Genomic DNA, 24,545 nt, shown 5'->3' with positions numbered 1-24,545 from the left:
GCGCCTTTAATATGGTATCCATTACAATGATAAATAATAGGGGCGACAAAGTACTACCTTGTTGTACTCCCCTTTTTGTCCCAAACCAGTCTGACAGTCCAGATCCGACTTGTACACAACTTCTGGTTTTCCCGTAAAGCACCTTAACTTTTGAAATTAGACTGTCTCAAACTTTGAGCCTTCTCAGGCACTCCCAAATAAGCTCCCTTGGTATGCTGTCATAGGCCTTTTCGATGTGTTTCCATTAAGCATCCTGACAGAAAATATAAGATCTGTTGTTGATCTTCGAGGCCTAAAGCCGTATTGTTCTAAAGTGGTTCTACAATTTCTCGTAATCTATACTCTATAATTTTTTGCAGAATTTTTAGTCCATGAGAGAGTAGAGTGATGCCACGGTAGTTGGTACATTTCCGTCTGCTGCCTTTCTTGAATATAGGTTTGAATATAGGTACAATTATACCCTTCTTACAGTCTTCTGGGATGGTATTTTGCTGCCATACTACATTTAAGAGTCAATATAGCCCTTGGATTGCTGGGGTTCCTCCTGCTCTCAACATGTCCACAATTAACTCATCTATTCTTGCAGCTTTCCCTTTCTTCATACTTTAACCCTCTTAGTGCCAGGCCCGGTTGCTCACAGTATGCCAAGAGTGCCAGACAGATTTAGAGAATATTGCAGGTTCTCACTCTCTGGACTATATAGTTCACAAATATTATAACTATGACTTGAAATTTTTATTAAATGTTAACAAGAAAACATTCTTGCTGCTGAACTAAATTACAGCACTAAAATGCTCTTGGGTATTTTGAAAAAAAAATATTTTCCAAACAATTTCAAAACACCAAAAATTAAAAATCAGAAACAAAACAGAAAAAACAGAAAATTCAACTCAACGGTAAATATTGATGACTTCTTTGAAATTTCCTATTTTAGATGAATAAACATGTAAAGTTTTACATTTTTATCTTCAATAGTTTAAGAGTTATGTACAATGGTATCGTAATATACAATTGGCATGTTCAACAATGGGATCAAACCTGGCACATGGGTTGTAGTCACAGTGACCAGATGGTGATACATTATCATTGTTCACAAGATGAAAGAATCTCAAGATCATTTGGAATCTGTTTCTTGAGAACATATTTCCAAACCACGGAATATAACGGGAGTTTTTGACCCAATAAGAAAATATGCTCGGCCTTGTAGTTATGCCCATTTCCAACAAAACCGCAATGAAAGCCTTCATTTCAGTCAATGTAACCGGGCGCCACTGCTGTGCTCTGGCATATGGTGACAAGACGTGATTTCTCATATCTGCTTGTCTCTTTAGTTATGAGATTCATTAATTGAGCCGTGAAAAATAAAATAAAAATACGCTATAGGTTTGCGTCTGACGAAGGGGGTTGTCTCGGGCTAGGAGTATCATAATAATCAGGTTTCACGAAAAACAGGAAATTGTTGCTGTTGGATATTGTTACAGCCGTCACCATTATCAGTACTCTCTCTCAGACGGTCATTACCACTTTCAATGTTTACATTCAGACAATGAGCATGTGGTTGAGTGTTTACAGAAAACTCGCCGTTATCAGTCCCAATAACACTTTCACTTTACCCTTCCTCACTTGTTGGAGGAATGAATTCCTCATCAGAGTCTTCATCATCCTCTTCTTCACTAAAAAGTAATAAGATATACAGCCAGTTCGTCATCGTTAACAAAATAACTTCTCCCGCTAGTCGCCACTTTACTCGTGCGGCATGGAGATCGTACGTCGTAGATGAACACGGACTTTAGAAATTCAATGCATGATAGCGAATGAATTTACGCACTATCTAGCGGCGTAGTTGAAATATAATGACAATTATCTATGGACTTGACACATAAGATGTTGCAATCTGACGGCCCAAGTTGTACTAACTCGTATAGAATTGCGCGCTATCCAAACAACGATATATCATGGTTGGCACTTTACGCGTTTATATGAAACGACAATATATCGTTGTCTGGCTCTCTACGGGTTAAAGGCTCTTCTCTATCTCCAGCCATGTGATTGATGGCTCCATATTTTTACTGGGCTCTTCACTTTTTCCAGGAGGTCTTGAACTTGATGTCTTTGGAGTGTACAGACCGGGAAAGGGCAGCGCTGGCGCTGATTCAGAATTATTTGATAAGATAATCAGCTATGTCGGAAACGATAAGGAAAAGAACGTGATTGTAGCGGGTGATCTCAATTTACCAAATGTCAATTGGGAAGGTAATGCGAACGACAGGAAGCATGAACAACAAATGGCAAATAAGTTAATATGGGAAGGGCAGCTGATTCAGAAAGTGATGGAACCAACTAGAAGGAAGAATATTTTGGATGTGGTGCTGATAAAACCAGATGAGCTCCATAGAGAAACCGAAGTAATAGACGGTATTAGTGATCACGAAGCTGTTTTTGTCGTAGTTAAAAATAAATGTGAAAGAAAGGAAGAAATTAAAATTAGGACTATTAGCCAGTACTGTATGGCTGATAAAACAGGCATGAGGGAGTTTTTAAAAAGTAACAATGATTGCTGGAAAATGGTAAATAAAATTGTAAACAGACTCTGGGATGAGTTTAAAGCAATTGTTGAGGAATGTGAAAACAAGTTTGTAGCTTTAAAGGTGGTAAGGAATGGTAAAGATCCACTATATTATAACAGAGAAGTATAGAGACTAAGAAGGAGGTGCAGGTTGGAACGAAATAGAGTTAGAAATGGTTTTGGAAGTAAGGAGAAATTGAAGGAACTTACTAGGAAATTGAAACTAGCAAAGAAGTCAGGTAAGGATAACATGATGGCAAGCATAATTGGTGGTCATACAAATTTTAGTGAAAAATGGAAGGGTATGTATAAGTACCTTAAGGCAGAAACACGTTCAAAGGAGGACATTCCAGGAATCCTTAATGAACAAGGGGAGTGTGTATGCGAGGATGTTCAAAAGGCAGAAGTATTCAGTCAGCAATATGTAAAGATAGTTGGTTACAAGGATAATGTCCAGATAGGGGAGGTAACTAATACTAAAGAACTGTTAAAATTTACCTATGATAACAATGACATTTACAGTAAGATACAAAAGTTGAAAACTCTTTTTTTTTTTTTTTTTTTGCTAGGGGCTTTACGTCGCACCGACACAGATAGGTCTTATGGCGACGATGGGAGAGGAAAGGCCTAGGAGTTGGAAGGAAGCGGCCGTGGCCTTAATTAAGGTACAGCCCCAGCATTTGCCTGGTGTGAAAATGGGAAACCACGGAAAACCATCTTCAAGGCTGCCGATAGTGGGATTCGAACCTACTATCTCCCGGATGCAAGCTCACAGCCGCGCGCCTCTTCGCGCACGGAAAGTTGAAAACTAGAAAAGCAGCTGGAATTGATAAGATTTCTGAGGATATACTAAAGGCAATGGGTTGGGATATAGTACCATATCTGAAATATGTATTTGATTATTGTTTGGTTGAAGGAGCTATACCAAATGAATGGAGAGTTGCTATAGTAGCCCCTGTGTATAAAGGAAAGGATGATAGACATAAAGCTGAAAATTACAGGCCAGTCAGTTTGACATGCATTGCATGTAAGCTTTGGGAAAGCATTCTTTCTGATTATATTAGACATGTTTGCAAAATTAATAACTGGTTTGACAGAAGGAAGTTTGGGTTTAGGAAAGGTTATTCTACTGAAGCTCAGCTTGTAGGATTTCAGAAAGAGATAAGCAGATATTCTGGATTCAGGAGGCCAAATGGACTGTATTGCGATTGACCTATCTAAGGCATTCGATAGGGTAGATCATGGTAGACTACTCACAAAAATGACTGCTATTGGACTAGAAAAAAGAGTGACTGAATGGGTGGCTATATTTCTAGAAAATAGAACTCAGAATTGGAGTAGGTGAAGCTTTATCTGACCCTGTAATAATTAAGAGGGGAATTCTTCAAGGCAGTATTATTGCACCTTTGTTTTCTTATATATATCAATCATATGTGTAAAGAAGTGGAATCAGAGATAAGGCTGTTTGCAGATGATGTTATTTTGTACAGAATACTAAAATAAGTTACAAGATTGTGAGCGGCTGCAGGGTGACCTCGATAGTGTTAAGTCAGGTTGTGAGTTTCACAAATAGGAAAAGTCCTCTCAGTTTTAATTACTGTGTTGATGAGGTGAAAGTTCTTTTTGGGGATCATTGTAAGTACCTGGATGTTAATATAAGAAAAAACAGTCGTTGGGGTAATCGCATAAATATGATCGTTACGAAAGGGTACAGATCTCTGCACATGGTTATGAGGGTATTTAGGGGTTGTAGTAAGGATGTAAAGGAGAGGGCATACAAGTCTCTGGTAAGACCCCAACTAGAGTACGGTTCCACTGTATGGGACCCTCACCAGGATTACTTGATTCAAGAACTGGAAAAAATCCAAAGAATAGCAGCTCGATTTGTTCTGGGTGATTTCCGACAAAAGAGTAGCGTTACAAAAATGTTACAAAGTTTGGGCTGGGAAGACTTGGGAGAAAGGAGACGAGCTGCTTGACTAAGTGGTATGTTCTGAGCTGTCAGCGGAGAGGTGGCGTGGAATGACATTAGTAGACAAATAAGTTTGAGTGGTGTCTTTAAAAGTGGGAAAGATCACAATATGAAGATAAAGTTGGATTTCAAGAGTACAAATTGGGGCAAATATTAGTATATAGGAAGGGGAGTTAGGGATTGGAATAACCTACCAAGGGAAATGTTCAATAATTTTCCAATTTCTGTGCGATCATTTAAGAAATGGCTAGGAAAACAACAGATAGGGAATATGCCACCTGGGTGACTGCCCTAAATGCAGATCAGTAGTGATTGAAATTGATTCTCTCCTGATTCCATCTTCCTCTCGTACTACTGATCCATTGTCCTGCTCTATTACCTTGAGGTCTTCTAGGTTATTTCGCTTGTTTTTAATTACTCTGTAAAGAAGTTTCTTGTTTCCTTTGCTGTCCTCTTCCAACTTCCACAAACCCATTCCATGTTTTCTCTTTCTCTTCTCTTACTATCCTCTTAGCTGTAAGTTTTTTTGCCCTGTAGAGTTCCTGTAAAGTCATTTTTTTGGCCACCTGGATCTTGTGCATCTCTCTGCTTTTCTTTGTCTAACTTTTTTTTTTCTCTCTCCAATTTCTCTCTTTTATAGCCAATCTGACTCTGTCATTCCACCAAGGTGTCTTTTTCTTTCATGGTCGATCCTGTTACTCCACATAGGTCTTTAGCTTCACCCACCAAAGTATCTTTAAAAATTTTCCATTCTTCTTCTGTATTAGACTTGGCTTCTTCTAATTTCCAAGTCTTCACTTTACGTTTTCTTTTTCTTTTCTTCGGGGTTGTGTTAGCCACATGATTTAGGTCTGCAATGAATAAACTATGATCACTGTCCATACTCTCACTGGAGATAACTTTGACATCGGTTACATATTTCCCTCCTCCTTTGTTAGTGATGATATAGTCGATGAGAGACTTGCGTTTTCCATCCCAGCTATATCTTATCTTGCGGCTGTCTTGTTTTTGGAAGAAGGTATTTTTGATGATCAATCCATTTCTTCTGCACAAATCAAGCAGTTGTTCGCCTTCTGCAATTCTGGTCCCAAACCCATTGTGGTCCAAGGATTTCCTCATAACCAAGTCTGTCTGTCCCAGCTTGTGCATTTAAGTCCCCAATGATATTTTCTTCATCAATTATACCTTCTAGATCTTGACAGAATTGTTCCTACTCTTGAGCACTACATCCAACCTGTGGTGCATATACCTGGACAACCGTATAATTTGTGGACTCCAGCTGTATAGATAATTTAATGATCCTATCATTCTTATAGGATACTTCAGTAATGGTGTCCATGTCTTTTGTTAGCAGGAAAGCTACACCATTTCTGGCCTCTTCCTCGCGCCCACTCCATACCAGTTTGTAGCCATCTCTAAGAATCTTGCTACCTGCCTTCTCCATTTTGTTTCACTCATTCCCAATATGGATAGATTTTTCCTCTTCATCATATCGATAAGTTCTTCAGTTTTTCCAGTCAGGGTCAAAGTATTCATAGTCCCAATTCCTTCATTGTTCTTCGGACATATCTGTCTTTCATCGGAGCCATATTGGCCGGCATACCTGCCAGATCTGCTCGAAGACTTTGTCAATTTCGGTATTACTTTTTATCTCCATCCGAGGCTCGTTTGATTGTTGAAAGCAATTCGAAGACGCTACCACTGGCTTTGTCGATACTTTGTTATGCACTAGATGGTCGGTGCCTGACACGCATTTCCTCATGTCAGGTAAGTCTATGGTTTATATCTTAGTACAGCCCCAAAAGCCACACCCGATGTGGTCATTCATAAGTCTTTAAGACCGTTCAGAGGTGTGACAAGAATTAAAAGAAAGAAATCTTGCACATAATTTCTTCCGATTAGTTCTGATACACCTATCACATTGTGATACCGACATGTCATTCGGGACAAATATTTCAACATCTATAATATCTTTCATATCTGGTTGAAACTTTTATACAGAGTGGAGTGGCCGTGTGTGTTAACGCGCTGTGGCTATGAAGCCAAGCTCGCATTCAGGAGATGAGTGGATTCGAACTCTGCAGTTAGCTGCCCTGAGAATGGTTTTCTGTGGTTTCCCATTTTGACTTCCAGGCAAATGCCGGGACAGTTCCTATTCATAGAACACAGCGTATTCCTTCCACCTGCTTATCCAATTTCATTCACCATCATTCATTTCATCTTCGTTAACTCAACTGAAGTTGGCATCGGGAAAGGCATCCAGCCGTAAAATCATGCGAGATAATTTCATTTCGTCTTATTCCCAACCCATGTATTAGGAAACGGGACTAAGGGGTAGACATACATCTGGTTGAACCTTTTGTAACTACTAGAAAAGTGTCGTGGATAAACTCCTGATGGTTTAATGAATAAAGATTGTTTTCAAACCCAATGTGCATTTTTAACACATTGCGGACCGGGTGCCCTTCACCCCATGCGCGGTCACTTTCTAACTACCTTTAAACTGGAGTGCATGCATTCAAATAAACTGTCAGAACTTCACTAGCTTTTGAAGGACTACTCTGTATTTTTCTAGTGGCCTTCTTGAATAGTTGTTGAAATGCAGGGTATTTCTCTAAATCTATTTCGGCTCATAGTTTTCGGAAATATGGGTCTTTTTATTGGGGGATCGGTTGGTCAGTAATCTTTCAGACGTGATTTCTTCACCTGCCCTATCAATATACACAGAGGAATAATTTTTTAAATTTCCCTGCTAGTGACATTAATCCACTTTAGTGTTTTAGGGGATACATTATAAGAATGTGAATTCTGCTCATAGTATAAGTTTGTTTGTTCAGCTACATACTGAAAAAATTCCTCACCAAACATAAGTCCTGCTACTTGTCCTATGTTTCCAGATTCATTAGGCCATACCTTTATACCAGGAGCACCTTCAAAATCCTCTAGCCTAGGTTCACTGTTGTCCATAACCCATTTGTCAGAAAACAGTGCATTATTTAGAATATTTACACCCGTAACACAAATATCAGACTCGTTCTGCGCTACGTGAGTTCCACACCTTGAAGATAAGACTATATCCTCGTCATCACTTGAAACATTTCCGTTAGAAGATATTTCATCATCGAACTCTAAATATTCAGTATCACTTAGATATTCGGAGCCTGTATCAGCACATAATTTGAGAATAATTTTATCTTTGTGTAAACGCGTGCGATTCCTGGGCGCTGCCATCTTGCATGGCTCTTCGAACTTTGTAAACATGTTGTCAAGAAATGCAAAGAAAATCTTCGATATGAAGAATACTCGAAAAGAAATGAGACTATTGTTTGTGTAGAACCATACATAACAAAGTTCTATCACCCTTGACCTCCAAATAGATCCCGTATATCTCAAAAGATAGCATTCAAGTTCAGTCTGCTGCTAACACGAGATAACTCGGCACCAGTCCACAACGCTCGGCTAGGCAAACATGAGTTTTCTTGGGACCGGTCCGCATTGTGTTAAATAATCTATACATCAAAAAGTTACAATGCCAAGAATGTTTTTAACGTTAGAAAGAGGTGAAATTGTGAAAAATATTAAGGACAGCTTGAATTTGTTTTAGGAGAACCCTAGCACAGTAGCTTTAGTAGTGTCTTGTATAGTCCGGAATAACTGAGCAGATGCTTGTAGCGCAGAAGATGAAAGCGAACAGAGGGTTCATTACGTTTTGCTCTCGTATCAATAGTGATTTTTCATTAAGTTGCAGGCAATGTATACAAGATAAAAGATAGTTCTTCCTAGAGATTTAGGGGAACCCTTACTTGGTATTTTCCTATTTTCTATCTGCAATGTTCTTTTAATCAGTTTGTTATTTGGCATATAGTGTAATGTAATGTGTTGTGTATATGAAAAGTGCTGAGATTTATTATCAGTTCTTCACAGTGACATGTCCGGAATGTAGTAAAATATGCGTTCGTAGTTACGAAATCGTAACTGGTATAAAACCTTCAATTATTGTGGTTGGTCATACTTTATTAAGTGCAAAATTATCTTTTATTAAATGTTAAATATGACTAATACATGGTTTCCCTGTAAATATTTATTATAAATTTGTATAACTTCAAATACGTATTGTGTATAGGTTTAACCTCAAAATCAATATAGTCAAAAGCAGTAGAAAACTACAGTATAATGTTCGTATATTAGATTTATTCTGCTATAATTTGATATAATATATGAAGGGTTCTGGAAACTCATTGTAAGGTTTACTGTTCTTACACGAATAATCCCTGCATATTTTTTTTAAAATTTGAGGTACGAAATTGGGGTGCGGGTTTTATTTGCATCAAGGTTGCCAACACGCTCCTGGCTCACCTAGTTTTCGATGCTGAGTGTACAGTTATGCTTTGTGCAACCGTAGATGGAAGAAAACTGTCCCCGTATGTCATATTTAAACGGAAAACAATTCAGACTTTTAATTCTAAACTGACTACATTTTTAAAAAAATAGTGCCGTATTTTACAGAGTAATTCAAATTCAAAATTTCTCCGCGTCACAATAGAACGCGTCTTCCGGAACGTGCAGCGGTAGCTCCCTGCACTTTCACTCGCTTCGGTGTGTCTATAGTGTGTTTCATAGTTGAAAATAGCGTGAAATTGTAATTCTTTTGTATTCAGCGTTTTAAGGAATGCCACAATATCACCTAGAAGGCAGTACGCGGAAAAGCAGAATCCGCGAAAACTGGCGAGGGTTGGCATTTCTGAATTACAAGATAGCTGTTAATTCGAAATCACATAATTGGAAGTCCGATTTCTGTATTACAAAGACTTCGAATTAACGAAGTTTTACTGTATCGCAAAACTAAAGGCCGGTCTCCACTGATTAACATTTAACACCAACCTGTTAAATTTAACATGTTACAATTGACATGTATATTGTGGTTGTGTCTTCCAGTTGACTTTGCATGTTAACTCAGAATGTTGAGGTTAACACTTTTGACATGTTCGCGTGTTTACCGCTCCAAGTGGAAAACATGTCAAGTCAATTTGTTGTTCGTGAGATGTTGGCACAGCTTCGGCAACTTTCTTGCTGTTCCCATGTCAACAGACAGCCAAACGACGCAAATGACGTGCTTCTCGTGAAGTAGGATTATAGTTACAACACTCCGCAACACCGTCTCTTTGTTATAAGCTACAAATACAGTACCGGTACACGCATGTGTGTCATTCTCTCTGCACTTTACAAAAATTTATAGTCAGAAATGGTGTGGAGCAAGATTACTTTGGACTTAATGACATAATAGAAAGGACTTTTTTGTGAGATGTCTCATCAAAGGAATACAGAGGTAAAGCGAAGAAAGGCGACAGTTTCCAGGAACTCTAAATGATCTGTAATTATTCCCGCGAGTGCATCAAAAAAAGAAACCTAGCGTCCCTCCGCTCCCAGTACAGTCGAGTATTGCAACAAGATCAAAAAAGTCGGAAGTCGGGGGGCGGGAGCGGACGAAGTTTCAAGCAATGAGCATGATCAGGGGAGGAAATGTGTCTTAATAAAACTGCATTTCTAAATCATAACAAGAAGCAACAGTGGCAATAACAAAGGCCAAATCCTCTTCATCTGAGTCCATTGTCCTTGACTGAAAACACTAGATACCACCTAAATGTATTACCGCAAATTGATATGCTGAACTACCTATATATAAACGAAGAAAGTAAAGTTTAACATGTTTATTAAGTGTGGACACAATGTTACATGAAACAGTATTCAACATTTAACATTTAATATGTTGATGGTGTCTACTCAATATTTGCTTCGATTGTTTCTTGAAACATTTACAGAACTTCTTTTGCGTTCTCTGATTTACACTGACACCGTGTAGCTGACTATTGCACAATGTTACACACGAACTCACTTGTGTTACACCAGCTTGTTTCAAGTAAAACTTGTATGAAGTCTTGTGCTTTGAAACACTATAACTCCTTGCCACTGTTACATGATCATATTAACTTTATATTGGTATTCAATATCCTTAGTCTCGGATTCGAGACTTGCTAGAGTCCATTCGCTCGGCACTGAGACATGAAAGGGGTACGTCATGACATGCGGTTGTGTGACACCTCTCTCCGAAATGCTGTAACGATGTTCTCTTTGTTAGCAAACCATTGTCCACGTAATGGCTTCTTGACTTTGGGGATTAGATCATAGTCACATGGGCTCATTTCTGCATTTCTGCCGCGGAGAACTGCTATTTTAATATACGATCGTTGCTCCTGCTTGTTGACTTCCATTTTGTGATGCTCTCACTCACACACTGAACTTGGGGGCATGCTAAGACCCACACTGTAGTTTACATACACCATCTAGTGGCATCATACATACATACATACATACATACATACCGTACGTTTCCAAATGCATATCTTAAATTTTCCGTGTTGTCTCCTGTTCGCAAGAAAAAAATTAGTTGCCATGACTTAAGACTCGACCTACGTATAGCGAGCCGTCAGTCAGTGAGGCGGTGAGTTAAAGAGAGCGTATGTTATAGTGCACGAGTCAGTGTTATTGATATCTGTACTTGTCAGAATAGACTTCAGGGTACTCTGCTGTTAAGTGTTGTAGTGTCACTCTCTACTGTGTATAATTGTGTGTTGTGACTTACAGCAAATACAGTAGAGATAATACGCGACACGGATTTCGCATTGCTAAAATGGGAGACAATTCGACGGTGGCGCTCCTAGTGACTTGACCTGAACAAATCGCGCTAAATTCAAATATCAATGGAAATGTATATACGGAAATGGATAAATTACGTCTAGAAAGAAAGTGTTATTGAGATATTAACTTCGAAGTTGCTAAAGCAATTCTGGATAAATACATGAAGAATTATTTAAAAGGTTATTATTCAAAGACTGAGACATATAAACAAGAAGTGAAATGGACTAGTGTGAAATGGCTTGATCTTTCATTTATGCATTACTTTTTTAGCTTTAGCATTCCTGCCTGAACTCTTACGGTTGGATTTGTCTTTTTTCTCATTTAAAAACATTGTATCATCACATCAAGACACTTGTCAATAAAAATATCGGCACATTCCTTACACATATGATGCAGTGAATTAACATTTAATAGCAGGACAATTTTCCTCTTAACATGAAGCCTACTAACAGAAAGATATTCCTTACACATATGATGCAATGAATTAACATTTAATAATAATAATAATAGTGTTTTTTGTTTTACGTCCCACTAACTACTCTTTTACGGTTTTCGGAGATGCCGAGGTGCCGGAATTTAGTCCCGCAGGAGTTCTTTTACGTGCCAATAAATGTACCGACACGAGGCTGACTTATTTGGGCACCTTCAAATACCACCGGACTGAGCCAGGATCGACCCTGCCAAGTTGGGGTCAGAAGGCCAGCACCTTAACCGTCTGAGCCACTCAGCCCGGCGAATTAACAATTAATAGCTGGACAATTTTCCTCCTAACATGAAGCCTACTAACAGAAAGATAATCTATAAAATCCTGGCTTTAATCTGAGAAGAGGGATAAAGAAAGAAAAGTATGAAAATGTTGTCGATAGTGATGCTTTAAGGAATATTTACGTACAATTAGAGCAAAAATTTAACATACCCTTGGCTGTATTGTCGAGGATTTCTACAGTCGCTGGCCTGGAAATGATCTGAACAGATCTTATAATTCTTATATAAGCGTACTGTCCCTTCTTTCTTGTACACCTTATCCAAATCGCTTCTGTGACATTTCAAAACCCACAGATCACACCTACAACAACACATCGGTATTGAAGGTTAACCGCTGCACTATACAATAAAATATGCGTATTACATTTTATGCCAGTTAAAATATGGGTCGAGCAGGTCAGATGATTATGAAGTACTATAAAAATCTCTGTCACTGGAAGAATATATATGCAAACACAATATTACTTACATGTTCTTGTCACGAGGGAACCTGAAGAACGAGCGCGCATTTTTCTCTACTTCGTAATTACTGCAGCCAAACACAGCACATACTTTTCCCCTCATGTTGAGAGGAGATATCAAGAAATGACACACACTACTATTTATGTCAACTCACTGAAAATGCACAAATAACACCAAAAACTTCATACAAAAATACACGTGCTCTTGTGGGAGAATCAGTACTGTTCAGGTCTATCCGCTAGAGTGAGCTCCAGTAGCTGTCCCTCGATATCTCGCTCAGTGTCGCGTATTATCTCTACTGCATTTGCTTACAGTGTCAATAAAGTAATTTACTCAAGGAAGGGAATGTGTTCTCGTGTGATATTTATTTCCGTCAAAATCGCATTTGAGAACGATAGTGAAACGCCAAGCAAGTTGGCTGCATGTTAGGGGTTGCATAGCTCTGAACTTGTATTTGGGAATTGCTGAGTTTGAACCCTACTGTCAGCAGACCTGAAGAATGTAAAGGCAATAGTGTTAAAATGTTTTTAAACATTTCCTGAAAACCATGAATGTAAGTAGGAAGCTTCCAGAGCAACAGGGTGTTTTGAAAGAAAGATTAGCAGGGAAGAACAGAAAGACCACCTGAGAAACCAAAAAGGAAAGGGAAATGAAAAAGGACAGAATAGTAAGTTATGACTGTATTGTAGAAAATGGGTTAGCTCTGACCATCTTGCATCTGAAAGATAATGGGCTTGAACCCCAGTCCTGAAGATGGTTTACCTTGGTTTCCCATTTTCACACCAGGCAAATGCTGGGGCGTACCTTGAGGCCATGGCCGCTTCTTTCCCACTCCTAGCCTTTTCCTGTCCCGTTGTCGCCATAAGACCTATCTGTGTAGGTGCAGTGTAAAGCAGATTGTAAAAAAATAATGTGTCGCGGCATATGCGCACAGTTTTCTTTTCCAATATTGCCCCTACTTTAAATATAATTTTAGCTGAAGTTAAGTGACAAATCATTGCCTGATTTCTCTCCTTCCACCTTTCAGAGACTTTTTCATGATATTGGATTTGAATATCTAAGAAGGGAAAATTAAGCAGCATTCATAGAGAGAGAGAGAGAGAGAGAGAAGCAGATAGCATAATAGATCAGCACTATCCTTATGAAAGACAGCCGAAAAGGTGTACTAATAATAATGTTGTACATCCACTAAAGGCTTTTACGGTTTTCGGAGACACTGAGAATCTGGAATTTTGTCCCATAGGAGTTCTTTCATGTGTTGGCAAATAACTTACACGAGGCTGATGTATTAGAGTGCCATGTAATACCACCAGACTAAGCCTGGATTGAACCTGCCAGTTTGAGCTCAGCACTTTACTGTTTGAGCTATTCGGCCCAGCACAAGTGAAAAGGTTTAAGGATCTGAGGAAGTCTATTATCTGTACAGATAAGTCGTGGGTAAATGTGCGACTCGGTGTCACCGAAGTTCAGTTCAGCGCCTGGATCCTCAGTCTCATCATATGGTTATAGAAATCTGGCAACAGTGCACACTGCATACTGCAGTCGAAGTTAGAGATGCACTATAGTATTCCTCATACCTCAGTTGCTTATACAACCTCGATGCGTTGTTCCCGGAACTGTCGTTTTCCCGTATTCATCGTTCGTTTTATTCGGTCCCAAACATGTTCCATATAAACCGATGTTAAATTTCCCTGCAACTATCGTTCCTCGAACTATCATTTTATTGCATCGATCCTCAAAAAAGTATTTGTCCTCGGCCACAACTTTCCTGCATGGATCAATCGTATGTAAGGAAAATATACGTAAAAGTTGTTTTCAATTTAAAGAGACTGCTCAATATTCCAGCATATAATAGCGGCAACCTGTTACACGAGAATGTACGAGCGATGCAGAGTTGCTAGTCTTGAGCAAGGATCTTGTAGGCTGAAGTGCTGTTCGCAAGTTATTCACGCGCAACCTCACTACGAGCCTCCTGGTGCCAACGGTTCTCCTAGACCCACTAACAGATCCCTAGAAGTTCTTTTATTTTCAAGAATTTAAACCGAGGCACTGCAAAACTCAAATTTGTCACGATTTTCTGTGTTGCTATTGGCTTGCTAGGGCTGCTGTCTTCATTGACAATGAGAAAATCACGCAATTTAAAATAGTCACGACGTGTGCCGCTGGGTACATTTTAATTAGTCACAGGGTTATTAATCGTGTCGTACCTTGTGGAGTGTGTGGGATGCTAGAGGCCTGTTGACAACTTTGTTGTCCCATGCCCAATTGTCTTATTACAAGCCAGACCAATACTCTTTTTCAGTAGCCTGGTATTCAAATTAAATTTGCAGTCTCGCTTAGCCCGCTGTGACTTCGTTCGAGCTGCACCATGTGAGATCTCTAACCTATTGTTCGCGAAGGGTCTGTGGAACCTTTACCATATTACAGGTTATAGCCGTAATAGCCGTGTATATCATTAATTTGCAATAAGAGAACTGACCTTAAAGTTTTACAGTTATAATGAGATGTGAAGTTAAGTGAAACAAAACGGCGTAAGTCGCACTTTTTATTTTCATTGTGTATATCGTGGTTGCAATCACTTCTTATTTTCATTGCGTATATCGTGGTTGCAATATTTTGATACAGTCATGTATATAGTTTGGCTCCATGGCTAAATGATTAGCACGTCCTGGCCTTTGGTTCAAGAGGTCTGCCGGGTTGGGGATTTTAACTTGATGAATTCCAATGGTTCAGGGGCTGTGTGTGCACGCGCCGACTTACGGATGAGGATTCATCTTAGGTAGGGCCACATTTTCATAAGCGCGTAGATCACCTATCACACCACAGCTCGAAGGACCTGCACCCGGCTTCGGAGGCCACACGCCATTATCATTTTTGTTATATATACATGACGAAAAATGCCCAAATAGAGTACCCCTATTTCATTATTTTTCTTTCACCCTAATTTTTTGTCACCCGCATTTATCGTTTTCAGTCATCCATCATAATTTTTCCCCCTCCCCCTTGAAAAACTATGCATCGAGGTTTTACTGTATATTATTAAAGCCAAGGTTGAGACACAGATCAGTGAAAGAAATTCTTGCTTTATCTCGTTCAAATAATTGATTGTGAATTATTTATTATATATTTAGCAAGAAATTTATATACAATAGAATCTTGTCAGTACATTTTTGAAAAAACCCAAGGATTTGGACTTCATAGACAGGAAAATGTGATGATGAAAACACAAAATTTGCAATATATTATCTTCAAATCTAATTACTTCACAGTTAAACACAAATATTTATACTGGTTTGAAATATATATCTATAGTTCATTGCTTTGTTTTAATTTTTAACAGAGCAAGTGGCTGCGTAGTTCAGGTACGGTTAAGTAACTGACACATTCTTAATTTGTAGCTGGTAGACATTCACAATTCAATTCGGTGTCCATGAAGTTAACCTTTTGTTGCGGCATGTGGTGTGTGGCCTAGTGTTTTACACAATTGCGAACATCTACCAGCTACAAATAAGGAACATGCCAGTTATTTAACCATATCTTCGTGTGCCATTCCTTGATTCAATTATTAACAATGTCCAACAGAGGAACATTTCAGCATTTTCATATTTTAACAAGCACTAATGGAACATTTTAACATCATTCAACGCATCAAAGAATTTTAGAGCCTGATTTTTGCTTTACGTCGCACCGACACAGATAGGTCTTATGGCGATGATGGGATAGGAAAGGCCTAGGAATTGGGAGGAAGCGACCATGGCCTTAATTAAGGTACAGCCCCGGCATTTGCCTGATGTGAAAATGGGAAACCACGGAAACCATCTTCAGAGCTACCGACAGTGGGGCTCGAACCCACTATCTCCCGATTACTGGATACTGGCTACACTTAAGCGACTGCAGCTATCGAACTCGGTGGAGCCTGATTTTAATTTAGTCATATTTTACACGTTGTGCACATAGTTCATCCCAGATGTTTTTAACATTTTTTAATGTCATTTGTGTGTGTTTGTAGGTTTGTTTTAGTTATTGGATGTGTTTGTACAGTTTTGGATTAAGGCTAATGATGTCCAGCCAAGGCCGAAACTAGTTCCAAGATTAGAAACGTAATTTAAACATTGCATAATATTGTATTGAAAAGGTGGACCATTACAACATAAGTTTATTATTGTGATCACAATTCAATATGGATCAAAACCATGAAGTTTATATTCTATAGTGGTAATTATCAGCCTCTGAAAAAGTTTGGGCGCACCATGGTGAAAGCCACGCGCAGTTGTTGTGCTGGGGGAGCTGTGGTAAGTGGGCATGCAGCATTTAATATTGTTACGTGCCAACCCCATGGTAGCCTCTTTCGGTACTTCCAGGAAGGGGCTAGTGACTCACCCGACCTGGTATCTCCCAGCCGGCTTGCCTGCGAGTATCTTGGAGGTTCAACAAGAATGTTCTGCCTGTAGTGACATCGCAAAATTTCTGGCTCAGATTATCGAAGTTATAAAAAGTGAGACTAGCCGCGGACACTGAGTGACAGTTGGGCTCCGCGGTGGAGTTGGTCAGTGTTGGATTCCGTGGTGAAGTAAGTGAGAGACTGTGCGTTAGGGCTGAGGGCAACAGAGGTGTTGACCGTTGCTAGTGTCCCATTGAGGTCTGAACAAGCTGTTGTGGTGTCCGAGAGACCAGTGGATCGCCGTGAGTCGGTGAGGAAACCCGCTATCGTGAGTGCGAGGCTAAATAGACCTGTGTTATACCGGGCGAGTTGGCCGTGCGTGTAGAGGCGCGCGGCTGTGAGCTTGCATCCGGGAGATAGTAGGTTCGATGAATCCCACTATCGGCAGCCCTGAAGATGGTTTTCCGTGGTTTCCCATTTTCACACCAGGCAAATGCTGGGGCTGTATCTTAATTAAGGCCACGGCCGCTTCCTTCCAACTCCTAGGCCTTTCTTATCCCATCGTCGCCATAAGACCTATCTGTGTCGGTGCGACGTAAAGCCCCTAGCAAAAAAAAAAAAAGACCTGTGTTAATGTTTGCTGTTGTATCATCCCGCTGTTGAATACTGTTGAGTTCAGTTGTTCGCTGCATGTGACTGTGTGAATTACTGGACTGTCTGTGGAGTCGAACCAACAAGCAGTCATCATGTCAAATTAATTTATAAAGTATCGATTAGGTGGCTTTTTAAATTAATTTTATTATACTCATCGATACGGCCATGAAGTGGACAGCTTGCAATACAGTCATCGTGTGTCGAGTGGCCCTTAGCCCTGTGTTCAGATCCAGCAGTCTACACACATCTGCTGTATGAGGTGACTGGATTTGGGTAAGTGAAAGCAAGAATTAAGCATCCGCGGGTAGACTAAACTAGCTGGACCTCCTGCTGTTCCGTCGCGCGCAAACTCAAGGGTTGTTGCAATCGCGGCCTAACAGTAAGTTAATGGATACCACTGGTGGAGTCGGTCAGTGTTGGATTCCGTGGTGAAGTAAGTGAGAGACTGTGCGTTAGGGCTGAGGACAACAGAGGTGTTGACCGTTGCTAGTGTCCCATTGAGGTCTGAACAAGCTGTTGTGGTGTCAGAGAGACCAGTGGATCGCCGTGATGCTTTAAAGAAGTAGATGATGAAATTGTGAGGTATGTGCACGAAAAACGCAAGAGCGGAATGGCCATACCGTGGCGCAATAAACTCGTTCGTTGACTTTCAACGTTCGCGATTAGGCCTATACATCGCTAGCCGCTGAATTTGGCCGAACCCAATAAACGAGATGTAGCGGTAGCTGGTTATATCTGACGCTGCGTAATAGAAGTAACAGTTTTATAGACAGCAGGAATAATTTCCTGATGGATTGTTGTATTGTAGAGAGGCATGGAATAGGTATTACCGGAACATTTTCAACGAGTTCTTTTCGGTATTATGATGCCAATGTTAAGTTAATGGTCCTCAAACCCGCGGAAATAAAGAATAATTGTGCAGCCGCAAAAAAAAAGAAGAAATACGGCGTGACGGAAGTCAATGTTCGGCGTCTAAAAATGCGTAGGCCTACTGTACAAGGCATTCATATGATTTTACAAACTTCTTTTTGAGCCTGATATCAATTTTTTGAAGTATTCGGAGAGATAAGGTACTATATTTTTTCAGAATGAAATTAAACATGCACTTTCACGTAGTATCGGATTACAAAAAAATTACAAACAAGTAAGCCGTTGTGTCGATATCATCTGCGGAAACGCAAGTTTTGAACAAACTGATTGCCGTTTCATACCGATTTTAATGTGCATGAAGGGTTTTCCGCATTTTATACAAATTCTGATATAACGACAATCCGTTATAGAGAGTGAATGTTTCGCTGTTACGAATTCTCGCTATAACGGACTGCTACTGTATATTGTACACAGTAATGTGTTATGTATCTTGCCCATCTTGTAACTTCAAGCTGAAGATGATGCTACTATGCATCGAAACCAGTACTTTAAACTAATACACAAGATGTTTTAAAACATCTTATATGACATACTTAGTATTGAATAGGTTGAACTTTTCCTCAATTCCAATTTTGTAAAACAACTAGCAAAAAAAAATAGTTTGTGATTATGGAGTCCTATTTGCCGTTAGTCTTTATAAAGACAGACATAAGGAAGATAGGATATTCATTGCTTAATATTTAAGTGTTTGTTTCCTTTTCTCTTTCTAGTGGTACATTCAAGCAACATGTGCTACCCAAGGTCATGGATTATATGAAGGCTTAGACTGGCTTTCAAATGAACTGGCAAAAAAGTGAAAGTTGTGATGATTTATTTCTCTGCTAGTAAGTGTGAAGAATGGACTACTGGTGTATTCTGTTTGGATTGTGTGCAAGAGGAGTACAGTTGGTGAGAAGCGGCATCAGTGATTTGAAGAAATGTGTGTATTTGTGAACTGCCTTATAAATGAAATCTCAGAATTTTTATGGAATTTCACCTAAATTTTGAGCAGTTTCATGGTGTTTATAATACATGTAAACTTATTTTCTAATTAAATGTTTTCTTTGTTGTTATTGTTCTAGTGTGCATTTTCCACTGCTCGGTAGTAGTCGCGGCCTACATTATAATAGAGGAACACGTTCACTCACTGAGATGTGTTGTTGACATTTTATATTTTTGGGGGGTACAGAGAACTGATTTGTGTATTGTATTCTTATTTTGGGCCCTGGATTATCTTTCTCCAGTCTTAGAATTGGGCTATTTGATTGACTGTTATAATTCATTGAATTTAGATACATCAGATTTTCCAGGTCCAAATCCCACACTTCCTATTTTAATGGAAAATGCACTTATTGTTTGTAAGTATCATATTTAGTTTGTCCATTGGGAGAAGAATGTGGGAAAAGCATAGAAGGTAACTAAGACTGTGTGGCAGTAGGAATGCATTTCAGTCTAAGAACATGTATATAATAAAATTGTTAATGTGTGGAAATAAGTTTAAGGTTGCAGCCTATTCCTGTTCGAAATAATTGTTGAATTCTCCTTGTATAACTGGACACAGTATGTGTCAATGTAGAAAAAATGAAAATTATTGCAGTAAGATGATTTTGAACAGAAAGGGGAACATATTTTACTTTAAGATTGAAACTTGCTGTTCTTTTCACAAAGTCTTTAAAAGTTTAATTGTTTAAATTTGGATTTGCTTTATCAAAATTCATCAGCTTCTTGTGGGCTTAATGTAAAACATGCTCAGCTCATCACAAGACTCTAATCTATTTATCTCACTTTTAAGTCATTTCACTACCATTGGTGCATTTCTGGCAAGAAGGAACATGCGAAATTAAACTTTATATTCCAAATATGTATTTAATGTTGCATTTTAAGGTTATAATTTTATAAAATACATTGCTGAATCATTATTTCCACTTCAGTTCTGGTTGGGTTGGGGAATTTATGGTACTTACTCCACTTTCGCCTTTCCTTCACCATTATTCTTCTGTTGTCTTCCATTCTAGGTTTCTTCTTCTTAAACTGATCTTGATAAAGTCTATCCATCTTGCTTTGGGTGTCCCTCTTGCTTTCCTTCCATAAAATTTAGCCTCCATCTCCTGTTTTGTTATCCTTTCATCCTTCATTCTCTATGCCTAAACCATTTTAGTTTGTTCTCAGTTGTATCATTCAACTTTTCTATTCCAGTTTCCTTCCTGACGTCTTCATTTCTCGCTCTGTCTTTCCTATCACCTTAGAAATTTCATTCCATTATAACCTTTACTTTTTACATTCTAATCAGCCTTATTTTATTTTTAAAAACTTGTTGAAATTCTGCATGGTTTGTTAGACTGTGTTGAGACTGTGATAAGTAGTGTGTACAGCTAGTTCAAGCTGGAATTAAGAGGGCACTGAATTTAAATTGGACCTTCAATAGAACCTTGATTTACTGTGAAGTTTTCAGATTCTGTAAATTAATCTGTAATATTTAGTTCCATTCTTTGCTTATAAATAACTGGCAATAACGTTGGATGACTCTCAAATGCTTATTCCTATACTTAAGATACAGGCAGCAAAAGGTGACAATTTTAATTCTGTTGGGTATACTGTACTCAGTTCAGAACTATTTGTTGTCACACATGCACTTCACTTGAGAAACATTGACGTTAGCTGTTGATATACATCAGTCTTCATCCTTTGGACAGTAGTGGAAGTGAAGTTGAAAATAACTTATAATTTATTAATATGATGCTTCTGTTCATTTCTACTGTTGTACATTATGGTTCAGGAGCCATTTCACCTAATAAATTATCTAATTAAAGTTTTCTGATTTGAGATTAGTTGGGGGTGATCATGTTGATTTTTCCTCACAATATGCCTTGATCTTGTGCTGTCAGGCTGACAACTTAAAATTGCAAAAAGGTGTTGAAGCACTAGGTTTTTGTTGTTGCCATATTGGATTCTGTACTTATTAAACTGCGAGGAATTCAGCAGCCCCATTGTGCAGATTAATTTCTCTTGGCAACTACATCTGAGAAACATACAGAGTTCGATATAGGGTTAAGCATATTTGGTTTGTTATAAACTTCAAAGTAAGAAATTTAATTTGTCTAACATAAATGACTAGAACATTAAGCACAGTTGTACTTAAATATTAAGTTCCTAAAAAATTATGATGAAAATAGGTTCTTTAGACTATGATAAAAATGGAATGTTTTTGTTAGAATGGAATAATTTCCAGAAAAATTTTTTCATTCACTGAATAATATAATCATCACACTATGACTTTGGATACCAGGTGCAGGTCTCTGAAATGTCACTGTGATCTTTGCATTAGTTACCAAATTCCTTTGTAGTTACCAATTTCAGAATTGAGAAATCTAATTGCATAGATGTATTACAGCTGCCCAGTGATGACTAATATTCAGACTAACATAGTTGGGGTCATGCCTCCTATTTTGAATGCATAGTGTTGACACTACACCTGATGCATTGGGATATCTTTTGATATTACAGCTACCTGTCCTTTTCTTAAATGATTTCAAAGAAATTGGATATTTATTGAACATCTCCCTTGGTAAGTTATTCCAATCCCTAACTCCCCTTCCTATAAACGAATATTTACCCCAATTTGTCCTCTTGAATTCCAAGTTCATCTTCATATTGTGATCTTTCCTACTTTTAATGACACCACTCAAACTTGTTTGTCTACTAATGTTATTCCACGCAGTCTCTTCGTTGACAGCTTGGAACATACCCCTTACTGCAACCTGATTTTACAATACAGAAGGCTACATCAGCCGTCGCTCCTCCAAGGACACAGTAGATTTGCCGTCAACAAGATTTTGGGGAAGCTATTTTAATAATAGTATGACAGCAATCAGCTTTATGGATCCTGCATTGACTGAATTCAAGAGAGACTTTTATAAAATTAAAATGAATATCATTTGCCTTGGAAAGAGCTAATGAAGAGAACATCCTTGTAAAAAATAGAACAGTGACAAGAAAAACTAATTTTCAAAAACTTTTTATTAGTAGACAACTAGGAAATCATACATCATGGTGGAAAAAGTGCTGGGAACAAAAACATTTTTAACATCTGTTCAAATGAATAGATACAGTTTTAATATAGGTTAAAATAAGTAAAACCCTTTTCCTTCCCGTTTCACCATCAACATTGATTTTCTTTTTAAATTCACATAGATTTTAAGCAAAACAAGGTACTCATTAAAATGTTTGTAGGAAGATAATATACTTTGTAAATGATTGATTTGCTTAAAGCAAATGTAAGTATCAAAAAGGTGGAAATTTACTGTTATTGATTCAATGTACATACCACTTAGTTGAGCAGCTCGTCTTCTTTCTCCCAAGTCTTCCCAGCCCAAACTTTGCAACATTTGTGAAACGCTACTCTTTTGTTGGAAATCACCCAGAACAAATTGAGCTGCTTTTCTTTGGATTTTTTCCAATTCTTGAATCAAATAATCCTGGTGAGGGTCCAATACTCTATTTGGGGTCTTGCCAGAGACTTATATGTCCTCTCCTTTACATCCTTACTACAACCCCTAAACACCCTCATAACCGTGTGCAGAGATCTGTACCCTTCATTTACAATCTCATTTATGTGATTACCCCAATGAAGATCTTTCTTTATATTAATACCTAGGTACTTACAATGATCCCCATAAGGAACTTTCACCCCATCAATGCAGTAATTAAAACTGAGGGGACTTTTCCTATTTGTGAAACTCACAGGTTATGTAATGGAAGTGTTAACACAGTAGATGAGCTCCACCAGTTAAAAAGTAATGGGCAGTTATTCCAAAGGTAGACTGATCAAAAATGTTGACTAACCCAAGCATAGCAGGTCTTTCAGGAGAGAATTTTTGAACTCTGAAGATAGATTCACAAATTGCAATACTATTTCACATTATGTCTGTCAGAGCTGGGTACTGGATGGATCAAACAAAGGTTCTGAACCCTTTTGCACATGGTGTTTCAGAAGACTATACAGGTTGATTGAGCGAGATGGATAAAATGCAGATGAAGAAAATTAAACTTGAGGGAGGATGCAACTTCGGACGTCTAAAACTTGCTCAGTTACTTCTGCAGAGCAGTATTTGGAATAAGGAAGGAAGGTAAGTGATGGCCAAGCATGAATATGAGGAATAGACTGTGAGGGAGGCCATAATAATCGTGTGAGAGAAAGAAAATTGTTAGACCAGCACAGAGAACTGCATCTTGTGATGTTTTCGTCCTAGAATGGTATTGAAACTAGTGATGGGATATTCGATTCATTTTAATAAATCAATTGATTCCATTCATGTTACTGAATTGATACAGTGAGCCTATTCACGGCTCATTAGAATCATCGATCCTATTGCATCTGTGTAGTGTGTACTGATAAGACAGCAGCAACAACATTCAGTGCTTGCTGCTGCCATCTGGTCTTCATTCCATGAACTGCTTTTCCTATGAGTCATCTTTCAGATTCAGTAATATACTTGCTTATACTACAGCACAAAACTTACGTAGTTAATAATAATAGTTACTGATCTAATTCAAATTTTATACACTACCTAGTGGTTTTCCACAGTTCTCTGAAAGTCACAACTCTTGAATATAAATCAAATAAGTTGCTGTACGTCACACCGACACAGATAGGTCTTATGATGACGAAGGGATAGGAAAGGGCTAGAAGCGGGAAGGAAGTAGCCGTGGCCTTAATTAAGGTAGGCCTACAGCACCAGCATGTGCCTGGTGTGAAAATGGGGAACCACAGAAAACCATCGTAATGGCTGCCAACGGTAGGATTCGAACCTACTATCCCCCGAATGAAAGCTCATAGCTATGCGACCCTAAATGCACGGTAAACTAGCTTGGTAATCTTTGAAAATGTCTTTTTCTATCAGCAGAGGATTTTTTAAATCATCATATTTTGTATAGGCTACATGAGATGTACAGTAGCCCACTGGTTTTCTTATTAAACATCTTTTTATTTAAGCTGTTGCATCAGTCTGCTAACTTACTCACTGTCCATTTACACCAGTGATCAGGTGATTCGATTATTGAAGTATTGTGCAATGATGCGTCATACGAACAGAGAATACCGAGCAGTTCTTCAGAATATAAAACGGACAATTTTGAGTGGT

General features: G+C 38.6%; 1 protein-coding gene across 1 annotated transcript in view; it reads left to right on the top strand.

The window, feature by feature from the left end:
• Positions 1-21,678, top strand: part of Arf4 (ADP-ribosylation factor 2) — a 98,584-nt gene extending 76,906 nt beyond the window's left edge. Inside the window, exon 5 of the mRNA XM_067140679.2 lies at positions 19,137-21,678. Coding sequence (XP_066996780.1) covers positions 19,137-19,223 — 87 coding nt within the window. The 3' untranslated portion in view covers positions 19,224-21,678. The remainder of the gene's footprint in view (positions 1-19,136) is intronic.
• Positions 21,679-24,545: the final 2,867 nt, after the last annotated feature.

Source organism: Anabrus simplex, chromosome 2 (assembly GCF_040414725.1).
Source record: "Anabrus simplex isolate iqAnaSimp1 chromosome 2, ASM4041472v1, whole genome shotgun sequence".
Classification (NCBI taxonomy): Eukaryota; Metazoa; Arthropoda; class Insecta; order Orthoptera; family Tettigoniidae; genus Anabrus; species Anabrus simplex.
Note: the sequence above shows the minus strand (reverse complement) of the source record. Positions and strands in the feature narration are given on the sequence as shown.